Here is a 12806-nt window from a genome sequence, read left to right on the forward strand (position 1 = left end):
CCAAATATATTGTATAAATACACATGAAACTGAACGGAGAAATAAGCAAGTCATAAAAACAATAAGGAAGCTGAAACTGTGACTAATTGTTTTTATTTCTTGGTCAGCACATGCTATAGTTTCCAAATCCGGAGTCTCGTGATTGTAATGCCTTTTGTTATTCTCATACACCTGTTTCTTGTTATTCTTAAAGGGTATCGTGCGGTTCTTCATATTACGGCGAGTGCCTAAAGAACTTCCTTTTCAAAATTATTTGAAAAGATGTGATGTTTGGTGAACAAAGTTTGCAAATAATCCTAAAGGTTGCAGAAAGCTTTTCGTTCAAGATTGTTTTCGGGGGAGGGGGGGGGGCGATTGGGGGTCTTAAATCTACTCGTCCCGGAGGAGGGTGGAGAAGGGGCAGCAGCCAGAGCTAATAGTTTCCTGGTACGTGCGCTTCTCGGCGCAGGGGCTCTGTCCTGTTCCTCACCTCCCCCGCAACAGGGCGGGGCTTCGCGCTGCTACGTGCGCCACTGCAGACAGCCCCATGGCAGCCAGGCACGGGCGCCTCGCGCCTACGTGACAAGCAGAAGGGGAGACACGGGGGAAGCTCGAAACGAAAGCTTGCCAAAACTAAGGCCCCGCCCCGACCAATCACAGGCGGGCACGGGACAATGCAGGCCCGCCCTCGGCTGCCTGTGTTCCGCGTGCTCGTGTTTTGAGTCGCTGCGGCTGTTAGGTGACGTCACAAAGTGTTGGAATGAGAACCGGGTTCAGTGGAGGGTTCCTAGACAATCAGCCTCAGACCAGTAGCGGGAAAGGACATCATCACTGCCGTACTACACAGTGTGCATCCAGCCTGACTGCGCCGAGCGTCCACAACCTGCAGCGAGTACCACCCGAGTCCTGCAGATTATCTATTTTTCACACCGTTCGTGTCCTGGTGCTATAGCGTCAGACATGCTGCTCTTGGAGTGCAATGCAGAGGTAAGCATCAATATCCTTTCAATTACTCGCAAGGGCAGATATACAATGGAAGGGCTCCATGTGTGCATCATTTTAAAATTGCGTTTAATTTCACTAATACCAACCAAATTGTGGGAGCGTTGAAGGGGTGGTATAGACAGTCCTGCAGCTCCGATCTGAGAATGTTTTCAGTGCACTCTTCGTGTCATATGGGAGAGTTTTCTTTGCATAGTACCCATTAATTTGATCATGTTACATGCTAACAAGTAAGAACGCTGCGTGTGAGCATTCGAATATAACATTTAACACATCTCGCCCCGTTGGCGTCCACGTGTGCCAGAAGGCCACATTTACTGTGGGAGGTCTGTTTTTAGAGGGTGGCACGCTAATCCATTGGAAGCATTTGGCGTTTTGGAAGGGTACTGTGCAGGGGTCCCTAAAATGGCTGCACGCAAGGTGAGGGATGGTCCTTCCACGCGTCAGCGAGGTGCGTTCTTCAACACCTTTGTTATCCTGCTTCCCAATAGAAGGGGGGGGGGGGGTCATGCGGCTTTGTCTGCGAGGCGTGTGGGGCGCAGAAGGGTATCAAAGATCATTATGTGGGGGTGGACTTGAAATAGCCGTTTTATACATTTGTAACCCGTGGTGTCACTGTAACCCGGCACGGCGCGCTGTATTAACTAACGGTGATGAAGCAAGCGGTCCGTGCCGGAGAGCAGTGCGCCCGTGGTCAGGGCAGGGTGTGCTGTCTGCTCGTGTCTGACCGCCTTCTCTCTCTTCTCAGTTCGACAGCCCCTGCAGCCTGATGGAGACGGGCAGCGCCGTCAACTCGGCCGGGGATGGCCTGGGCCAGTCCCCCGTGCACCTGGCCGCCTGCGGGGGGCAGGCCTTCTTCTTGCTCTGGCAGCTGCAGACGGGCGTCGACCTCAACCAGCAGGTGAGCAGATGGGTGCCCTTACCACCCAGAGGGGAGGGGGCAGCATGGGCAGAGGGAGTGTTTGTACAATACCGCAGTTGAGCCATTCCGGGGATTGTATTTAATGTAGACCTCACCTGGCAAAATAATCGATTCTATATCTATACTGAACGAGTACATTAACTGTTAAGTACTCATTCGCATGCAGCAACTGCCCATCTCCGATAGTCTGCTTTTTCTTTTTAAAGGGTGCTTTCGGGACTGCACTTTTAAAATAAAAACACAGAGACGTGCCAGTACACAGTTTCAGTGTAAAATCCTTGGGATGTTATCAAATATTCGAACCATTACAGTCTTGCAAATTGTGTACACTACACTTCACGGTGGGAATCCTGGCGCACTAACTGTTTGTGGTTGCACTATTTTGGACTTTCCACATACGATACACACTATTGTCTTTTTGACAGACAGGGATGTGGATTTATTTAAAATGGTAAACATGTACTATATTGTCTTTGCAAAATACGAAAGAAAAACTGGATGCAATGTAAAACAATACAAAATGATTGCTTTCTGTATACAATGCACCTTAGATATTGATCTAATGTTATGATTAAACAGCCCTTTTTGATTTTCAAATATACCATGCCTCGTGCATTGTAAGAAAGCTCTCCATAAGAAGCGGTTTATGCATCAAACACACAGTAGCATGAAGTGAGGGTGAAAAAAGGGCCCACGTTTGATCAGTCTCTACTCTTTATTATTTTAAATAACTGATAGCCTAGATTTCAAGTCAGACCCAAAAGCAAGTCCATGAAAAATGTTTGCTAGGTGTGTTGCGAGTAAGGTGCACTCATTTATCGCGTGGCTCCCAATTTAATAATATTGCCTGTTATAGAAGGAGGGGTCGTTTATGCTCAGCACAATACTTGACATTGTTTGATGGTGGCCCCTTGAGCTTTGTTTGCGTCAAGTACGCCAATGCTCAAACGGAGTGAAAGGTGTATGTGATTGTTGAACATTTGTGAGAGGCCCGAGACTCGCTTGTGTGTTTTGATGCACATTAGAGCTTTAGACAGTGCTTTTTGTCTTAACCATCAGATGCCAGTCTTGTCAAGCTAAGGCACTTCACGTGACGTTATTTTCTCTTCTGGGCAGGAAATAAAAATCTGTATTTTATATTTTTCACAGGATTGTTTCGGAGAGGCGCCAATTCACAAAGCTGCAAAATCTGGGAGCCTGCAGTGTCTGAGTCTGCTGGTCGCGGGTGATGCCCGAGTTGAGTAAGTACATCTACAGCACTCCATTGTGCACTAGCAGTAGTTAAGGCCAAACCTCATATTTTATTTGTCTCAGTTATTTTGTTTTGTTGCGATACTTATTCATTCTTTGGCTGCCTGCAGTCCTTGCCTGCGACTTGGCCTCATCTTAAAATAAAATGGACCAAATAAGGGGGCGAGCGTAGGAGGCCGTGCACCAAAATACATTTTCTGCATTTGCTAAGTTTGGAATCAAATGAAGAGGAGTCAAGTTATGATGCAAGTCACTAGCAAGTGAGCCCCTCCCGAAAATGGCGAAATAGTGAAAAACTCCTCTCATTAGATATAGGTGGGGCTGGTGGACATTTGATCCGTCCTCCAGTGAGCCCCTCCCGAAAATGGCGAAATAGTGAAAAACTCCTCTCATTAGATATAGGTGGGGCTGGTGGACATTTGATCCGTCCTCCGCCCTCTGTGAACATACCGAGGCACGACTTTGTTTTAAGGAAGTCAGTGCAGTGGCTAGGAAATACTAGCATTTCACAGTAGATTCCTAAGTTTTTACCATGCCTTTTTGGTTGTCCTGTAACGAGGACAACTTGGTGTAACCGCAGGGCTCACTGCAACTGTGAGCCACTTGATTCAAGGGCATCTGGCCTGTTTTGGTGAAAACCAATTTATTAACATCTGCATCTCCACCCCGATGAACACACTGCCGCACACAAGCATGGTTTTTCCGACCACACCTGGCCCCTCTGACCTGACCCAGAGCTGCTTCCTCTCCCATAGTGGCCTTGCCTTGTTGCTGTGGCAGCAAGCTGGGTGCGTGCTTGAAAGTGGCCTTCTGTGGCGGATTACTCACACAGGAAATGCTGACCTAAGGCACAGACCAATTTAAACGGGCTTGTCCTCAAAGGAGACCGAAAAACAAGCATATCACAATCTCCCTGATTTAGACTGCCCAAAAAATTGCTGCAACTTTTATGTTTACAGAACTATAGCTGCTTGAGTCTCCTGAGTGGACCATTGAGAAGCCGTGGGTAGATTTGTTTGGGAAGTTGTAGTTGCTTGTTCCGCCTTAAAAATTCAATAACATAGATTTTTAAATCACTTTTTAAAAAATATGGTATTACAACGGCAACCGCTGCAATGGAAATGATAAACTGTCAAGTTAATTAACTAATGTGCTGTGAAATGTAAAAACAAAAATTAGCTCCCTTTTTGTTGTATTAATGGTTGTAATTTTGATTATTTTACTTTTTGTAGATCTCAATGTAAGATCTAATTCTCTAATAAAAACTCAAACTTGATTGCGAGTTCAGCTTATTTCCAAAGTTTTCTTCGCTCAGTCGTTGATTACTTGCAAAAAAATGGTATGCAATACATATGGCCTTATTTCGACGGTGTTCTGGAGTAAAATGCCCCTTTATCTTGCATTTTTTTAACAGTATTAGGGCACTGATATGAGAAACTGAGGATTAAACAATGTGTAGTTAAAATTCTGTTTTCGTGCATTAAACACCACAGTGGACGGGAAGAAGAGCAGTGTCACTGGTCAAAGTGTCTTTCTGCTTTAAAAGCATCCTAGAAGCCCACAGTTTACTTTCACTTGTGCACTGACAAGCGGACTTCCAGGAATACGCCTGTGAGTCACACCTGGGTGTGTGCATGAGACTGATGGGCGCATACACTGCATTTTCTCAGAATTTGGTCTAAAACTAAAGCACACCTACTTTTATTGTACGTGTACCCTAGGAAAGAAGGCGTATCTGGAGAGATATCACACCAGCTGTTAAACGTGATACTTTTATTAGAATGATGCAGGCGTATCTTTAATATCCTGAATTATGTGGGAGCTTTCCGCCATGCTCTTCCTAAGTCTGATGGACACTAACTTTTCTGTTTCAGCATCTGCAACAACAACGGAGAGACTGCAGAGGCGCTGGCCTATTCGTGCGGGTTTTTGGAGTGTGCCAGGTTCCTTGCCTCTGTGAAGCACACACAGAACATGAAGCTGCAGTTGCAGTCATCTGCTGGCAGTGACCTAATGGGAGAACCAATGACTGCACAGAAGCGATCCTGCAGCAGTGATGCAGCGACAGACGAAAAGAGGATGCGATTCGAAGGTATGTACCTGTCCCCTGGGCTTTTGTCTTTATCTGAAATCGGGGAAAGCCCAAAGTAGGGTATCACATTTAAGGCAGTTTTTAGGGCTGTGTAGAGCCAAATGGTGCCCTTTTTATGCTAGTGCACATAACAGTTGCAAGAATATGAATTGCAATGGGTACATTATGAAAGTGTTCAACTTTCACTAAGTTCCCATGGGTGCTCCTGAAAACCTGTGACTGCAGGAAAAGTTGTTGTGAATTCGAACTTATGTCAACTTGAAGGGTCCCTTGCATGCATAAGGGTACACAGTTCCACCTGGGGAAATCGCACAGAACATTATTTTTCATTTTTTTCCTCCGCAAGGTATATATTTGCCCCCTGTAGAAACCCTTTCACCAAACCCCCAACAAACTTGGGGGTGTTATTCCAACGCTTATCCTGGAAGGGGATTTTTTTCTGGCCTTTGAAATGAGTGAACATCAAACTATTTCCACTGTGGAAATGTGTCCGAAAAAGTTCGATTACCTAGAGAATCTGGAGTTTCTGTGTGATCCCAGATTTCCCAAGGCATCCCGCCCTTGAACACACACTATAGACACATAGGATTTACCAATGCAGAACTTTATACTGCCATGGTGTAATTTTACATGGGTAAATGGAGTAAAAAGAACAAATTCACCTTTTGTGAATTTTTTGCACTTGTAAATAAATTAAATAGTTAAATTTGAGCTCGCGCACGCAATTGGTGGTAGACCAGGTCTTTTTTGTTTGTTTAAGATTACACCTCTTGCGGGGAAGCGGACGGAGAGGTTAGTTGGTGGCATGGATGATGGTACCAGTGTGTCAATAGTTGTGCACAACTTCCCTTTCCAAATGGCGGGATACAATATGTACATGCTCTGTAACTATAATGTTTAAACCCCGTCTATCAACAAGGGTGGGTTAGCAGTGTAGAACTGTGATAAAACATATTTTAAATAGCTTTTTCCCGAAATATAGTCTGGAACGGGATGAGGCACTTTTCATGGATGTAATCGTCTTGTCCTTGCCAACAGGTTTGCAATTGTAGATGAGAAAATTGGAGCGTGGAACCGGGGCGTACCAAGACTTCTGCTACAAGGACAAGCCGAATATTGCAGCAGTGCAAAGGCAGCTCCAGCTTACATTAAGCTGTTATTCCCCTTCTGTAAAGGAGGACACTGGACACTACCTTTTTGTAAAAGGTGTTATTTTCAAAATCTAGCAGCAGTAAAGCTGTTGTATTTATTTATGGTTGTTTTTTTTACATTATTTTTCATAATAAACAGTTAAGCATGTCTGGGTCTCCTCTGCATTCAGGTGGATTGGAAAGTTTAGTATATGGTCTGAATTGGCGACCTCTGTGTCCCTCCTGCAACTTCTTGCTGTGCTTAAATACTTAAGGTCCGTCTTATGTGAAGGTGTAAATCGCCCCCGAGTCTCTTTACTGATGCAATGCTACGTGCAAGAAAGGGCAGGGCATTCCTGAGCCACCCCAGAGCCGCAGATTGTCGTGGTGTTAGGAGTAGCACGAAGCACTGAAAGGACTGCACCCTGGCAGATCCGCGCTGGAAGTCTGAACGGACAGATGTCGACCACGAGCGCCTTGTTAGCATGCTAAATTATTGTGAATGTAAAAAACAAATTTTGTTTCAACGGATTATGTATGCAGTATTTCCACGTCAATTCCCTGTCATGCGATGGCTTTTTTAAGGAGCCTTTGTGCACAAATAATCTCTACAGATCACCGTGTACTGGGAGCAGGCTCTGGTAACATTACAGCACAGAACTAACTGCCTAGTGCGTGCAACAGACTATGTGTGTTTGCACGTTTTAACCTCTGTGGTGAGTGGGTGGGTGAGTCATGCACGGACGAACAGCAGCTGTGGTCCTCCCAGCTGCTTGCGAAGGGAACTGTGTGCTTGCAGACGCAGGAGGTCAGCTGGACCAAAAATAACTGGCTGGTTAACTCTCCCACGGTGCGTGCATGCTCGAGAGAGCGTGCACCTTCTTTAAACTCGCAGACTCAAAATAAATAGGAAACGGTATGAACATTAAAAAGGAGGTGTTGGGAGTTTTATTACTTTTGTACAGTGTTTGGGTACAACACTTGTCTCAAATGCGGTGCTGCCGCCACGTTCACCTCTTTCCAATGTGCAGTTAATAAGAATTAAATCACTTTTGGTACTTGAGGTAGGCAGAGGTTATAGTACGCATCTTGACTCCAGAAGTCAGGTCCTTTCCAACCACACCAACCCTGCAGAGGTTAAAAAAAGATAGTTATATCACTTTGAATATCAAAATACTGTGGTAGTTTATTCTTTGCCCAATATGTGAACATTTGCTCGAGACTTTTTCAATCACGTCTTGGCTCAACCTGGGGTAATATTTATTTCTCACTTAATGGTGTTGGCTATTTGGATGTATCTTTTTATCTCCCCTCAAGTGCTAGCATTGAAGTGCATGAGGGACTAGTTAAATCTACAGCCCTCTCTGTCCGATCCTGTTAGCGCCCTCCCAAGTGCCACGCTCTAATGTGCAAATGCTTCTTGCCCTGGCACATTAACCAAGACCTATTTGGTTTGCCAAACTTTGCATTAAGACCGAAGACGGTTGTGCTACACTGGATACCGTTCCAAGTGAAAGGCTATTCAGCGAAATGGCAAAGGTAGAGTGAACACCAGTTTACTTAATATCTTCCTTTTCATGGTGTAATGGGTTCAGCAGAGAATATTACCTAAAATTTACAAATACCTTTTTATCTGTTTTTTATTTTATATGTACCCTATTTTCTCTCAAACAACTATGTCTCCTAAATATTGGTTAGACACTTTTCCATACCCGTCTGTAAAACAATTTGTTGTCCGGTTGCATCCCATTTCTTGGTTTATGCCTTAAACCTACCTTTTCCAGAATCGTCTGAAGATCTTCCGCTCCGGTGTAATGTGGGTCCAGAATTAGAAACTTGATCTGCCCCGTTACTTCATTCCATGCTACTCCCAAGATTGTGTGTGCCAAAACTCCTCCCCCTGGATGGCGAAAAGAACAGTTATTGTGTCAGGGTTCCCAAACATGCAGTAATCATATTCTATATTTGCACTTTTTAAAATGTATTTTTATGAACAGTTCTGAGGCAATACAGTAAATAAAAAAGGCATAATTTACCACACAGTATTCCCCAATAGTGTACATTTTCTTGTAAAATACAACAAATTAAGCCAAAGTCCCAATTACATCTCTCGACCACCTCCCGCTCAAGTGCATATAACCATGCAGGTCTGTTGGTAGCATCCAGAGAGCAGAACTCGCTTGATCCATCGCACTCTCTACTCAACCAAAGCTGGACCCTGGCCACGCCCCAAATGCCTCATAGAATGTTACAACCCTTAGCCAATGAGGACTTCTCACCTCAATATAGTCGCATTCCATATACTGCACACCATGTAGCCAGATAAACCTAATTGATAAGTGCGGACAAGAGCTTCACCACCTTCCTAACCGTAGCCTTTAACACCACACCTGGTAATGTTGGGCTGCATTGCTATTTCAAATGCCTTCCAATAGGCACTGTGGCTACCAACAAACGTTGGAATACAAACTTCCAAGTTCAGGGGTTGACCTCGTCTCAGGCTGTAGCCCCAGGACAGTTTTGGTCAGTTCCATTTCATTCGGGAGTCCAATAGTGTCTTTTATCAACGTTAATGTTTTCAGTGTGTTTTCAAAACAGGACACGGCCACGGCCACCATATGTGCCTTGGCGAGCCTTCCTCCCCACAACCCCGCCAGCACCCACCTAATGTCCCTGGAAATGTGTAATGAAGGAATTTGTTGGTAAATGTCACCCAGTCCTAAATTCTACTAATGACCCGCTCCCTCCCTCCCTTATTAACCCTATCCTATTTCTCTTCCAAGACGCAATATACACAGGCTCCCTGCCTGATGATCTGTGGGGAGCAAGGACAGTGATCATCCCAAAACAAGGTACTGTCTGCACCACAACTTCCATCATCCTATAGGCCGATCTCTGATTAATGCTGAAGTGAAACTTCTTGCCAAAATGCTTGCAAATCGACTAGTTAAAATCATCTCAGAACTGGTTCACAAAGACCATAGCGACTCCACACCGGGACACGAAACCAAGCACAGCCTCAAACGCTGGAGGGACTGCATGGAAAAATCAACAAGAAGTGGGTGGTGGGGTGGAATGGAGCAACGTTGGCGCCTGACAGGGCAAAAACATGATCAGTTTATGCCAATCTACTATAATCACAATAAATGACCCATTTTTGAGTTTTCACACGCGAGTCTTCTACTCACAAAACAAAGGTGTATTCCTCTAGTACTGAAAAGAAAGCTTGTTTGCACTGACAAGTCAATAGTCTAAGGCATGCAACGCAGGAAGAAGTGTTTCCTGGGAACCTTAGTACAATGCACAATACAAAAACGCTTGACCAGGATCAGTTAATTATTGACAATGCTGCGTGGCCGCAGATGAAGTTACACATGTGTTAGCATTCCTTTCTGACAGCGCCATGCCTGTGGAATGCTGCTAGAAGCACTCAGGAACTTGCCTTTTACCTTAACAGGAGCGAGGTTCACATCTCCTGTTTAACAAAGGGGTGGCAATGGCAAACTTTAAGGGCCAGTGACGTGAATTAGAAATTGGAAAGCTGACAGCACATGATGTCAGGGACATTTGAAGGATTTCGGGGGCCCTGGCCCAAACGTAAAAAACAAGTTACTTGCATGTGCACTGTGGTTCTCCAGCATTGACATCTTTCATAGATTAGCACAGTACTTAATTAAGCAGTACTATTAGAAGTACATTAGAAAGCATTGAGAAAGATAGAACATTTTTAAACCAATCTACATCATTACAATAGACCCAAACTTCAACCAATCAGAGACAAGCCTCAGACCCCATCTCCCCTGCAGAGCCAACATACCTCAGATTTTGAGCCCAAGTGTGACTAAGAGAATAGTCTTATAAGGTATTATGTGGCAATCCTAGAACGGGGAGGTAGACGAGCCGCATGTGAATCTATGAAAGATCTCCATACTGGAGAACCACAGTGTAAAGGTATGGAACTTGTTTTTTCTCCAGTATCGAATCTTTTATATATTCACATGCTTGAATCAGAATAGCTAGCAGTATGAAAGTTCAAAGTAAAGCGCTTAGGTAAAGACACTACTTAACGATACACATATTTTTAAGGGAAAAAACAATGTATGTAAACAATGTTTTCACAATATAGATATAATATTGAAAATATATGCATTTATCAGTTGCACTCATGCCCCTCTCCTTTCGGATTCCAAAAGCAGGCACCGGCACCAGGAGATTTGAAGTAAATTCTTGTAATTCACGGCAAAAACAACAACAGACGACACGTTTCAGTGGTAGCTCCCACCTTGTTCACATAAGGCGACCGCCATTTTCCTTTAACTTAAATACTCCAGTGCTCACCTGTGCTTCATGTGAACACTGAAGAAATACTCTTAGCAGTGATCAAATAAAGTGCAGTGTGCTAAATTAAAGTGTATTACATTTCTTGAATAAATAAGTAATGCATGTCCCACCTAGCAATGTATTGCATCATGATTCAAACGGAATGACCTGTACAAAAATGGGACGCATGCACTGATAAATTAGGGCATTCAGATTAAATAAACAAGTTACCAACCATGCTCGTAGCAGTGCCTATGCATGGGCCTGGGTTAGAGCAATCCTTTTAAAATTCATTGCACCCTCCATAATACAACATCATTCCGCTCAGTGGTCACCTCAGTTCCAAAATGAAAAAACCTGTGGTTTTTACCAAGTGCCACTGATATGGGTAAAATCTTTTGGTCACAATTGCGAATTCTTAACACAAATTTAGCCCCATTGGGTATTCACTGCAACCTCTGTTTCTTTTAATGCCATACCTGTGATCAATAAGGGGTTGCATAAACTGGATTACAGACTAGTGTCTGGGCTATTTGATCTTAACAGATACCGTCTGGTACTCAGACTTTTTATATTTTTTTAAACAGATTTCTGCTCTGCCTAAAGAACATGCGACATAGAGTACCCTAAGTTGCATGTTCTGGGTTATCTAATCCTTGGTAGCTTCGCTCTAGGACGCAGAGCTAATGAGACACTGATGCTAGTCGGATAGGGGTTCTGGGTTCTGAGTTGAATTTCTGGTCCACCACAATTCACTGAGGTCCTGGATTCCTGTGCATAGTTCTGTGCATAAGCAGAATCCCTGCAACACCTATGAAACCTGGACATCGCTGCCAGGTGGATCTTGATGCACGAGTGACCTAATCCAAACTTCTCAAAAAGCAGGAGATATGTAACAACTGTTCTGTTGGAGAATGGTAACTATCCTTAATGCATCAATGGCAGAATTTCATCAATTTTGGCGCATAAGCCGTATTTGTGAAAAAAGCTCTTGAATGCTGCAGGACTGATTTACATTCTGCTGGAAAATTGAAAGCTTTGAACTCATAGTTGTGAGGTTCCATGCAGCTTAAATCAGAGACTTTATTTGTGGTTGCAGTATCTGATCGTTGTTCATAGAGAGCAGATTGGTCAACGGCAGAAAGCAAATGCGTGGAAAGTTTGACAGTTTTAGAAGCTCCGAATACCAAAACTGTCTTGGCCATTCCGGGGCTACCAGAATGAGATGCCATGGCTCTTTCTTCATTTTGCATATTACTCTTGGGATGGGAGAAATCAGTGGAAAAGCATATGTTCAGCAGAGGAAATCATACCTCTCAAGTATAAAGTCCGCCAAAAAGGAGTATTACACAAAGGTCATCAACGACGCCCACCAGAAGCAAAAAACCATGTTCTCTATAGTTAAATCCTTCACTCACCCGAAAGCTCTCCAACCCGAAATCCCCCCCTCTGAAACTCTGTGCAACCAAATTGCAGATTTCTTTGGGGAAAAAATTGCAAACATTCAAAAAGTTTTCCCGCCCCCCTTGATCATTCCCACTCCAGGTCCCCAAAAACAGGTACTCGACAACCATCATTCCCTGTGCAGCTTCCAACCTGCTTCTCTCCAACAGACCCGCAAGGCGATTTTGGCCTGCAAATCAGGAGCACCAACTGATTCCTGTCCCCCTCGTATTCTGCATCACTTAATCGAGGTAGTCAATCCTAACATCAATGCCATCATAAACGCATCCCTAGACTCAGGGGTAGTGCCTAATGAATGGAAAAAGGCTATTGTGAAACCCTTGATGAAAAAGCAGAATAAATCTCCAACGGATCTGACGAACAAGCGCCCCATTTCACTCCTTGCTTTTCTGGGAAAGATCACTGAACAGATGGTGCACTGGGAGCTAAAAGCATTTGTGGAGAACCTTAACATTCTGCATCCCCAGCAATCTGGTTTCCGCTCTAGCCACTCCACCGAAACGGCTCTGATAGAACTCTCTGATTCCATCAAGTTCCTGCAGGATGAGGGAAGGCAAGCCGTCCTCATCCTGCCTGACCTCACAGCAGCGTTCGATACTATCTCTCACGTCATCCTGATAGACAGGATGCGTGAGATTGGCGTGAC

General features: G+C 44.3%; 2 protein-coding genes across 2 annotated transcripts in view; one reads left to right on the plus strand and one right to left on the minus strand.

The window, feature by feature from the left end:
• Positions 1-707: 707 nt before the first annotated feature.
• On the plus strand, positions 708-6545 carry ANKRD37 (ankyrin repeat domain 37). Its single transcript, XM_086962506.1, has 5 exons — positions 708-966; positions 1730-1882; positions 3053-3144; positions 5029-5246; positions 6285-6545. Exons 1-5 carry the CDS (start codon positions 940-942, stop codon positions 6296-6298), a joined length of 504 nt encoding a protein of 167 aa, XP_086818632.1. The 5' UTR covers positions 708-939; the 3' UTR covers positions 6299-6545.
• A 752-nt stretch (positions 6546-7297) lies between these two features.
• The window catches only part of UFSP2 (UFM1 specific peptidase 2), a 218585-nt gene continuing 213076 nt past the window's right edge, over positions 7298-12806 (minus strand). Inside the window, exons 11-12 of the mRNA XM_086962505.1 lie at positions 8152-8276; positions 7298-7504 (exon numbers count right to left, since the gene is read on the minus strand). Coding sequence (XP_086818631.1) covers positions 7418-7504; positions 8152-8276 — 212 coding nt within the window. The 3' untranslated portion in view covers positions 7298-7417. The remainder of the gene's footprint in view (positions 7505-8151; positions 8277-12806) is intronic.

This window comes from Lissotriton vulgaris, chromosome 3_1 (genome assembly GCF_964263255.1).
Source record: "Lissotriton vulgaris chromosome 3_1, aLisVul1.2, whole genome shotgun sequence".
NCBI classification, from domain to species: Eukaryota; Metazoa; Chordata; class Amphibia; order Caudata; family Salamandridae; genus Lissotriton; species Lissotriton vulgaris.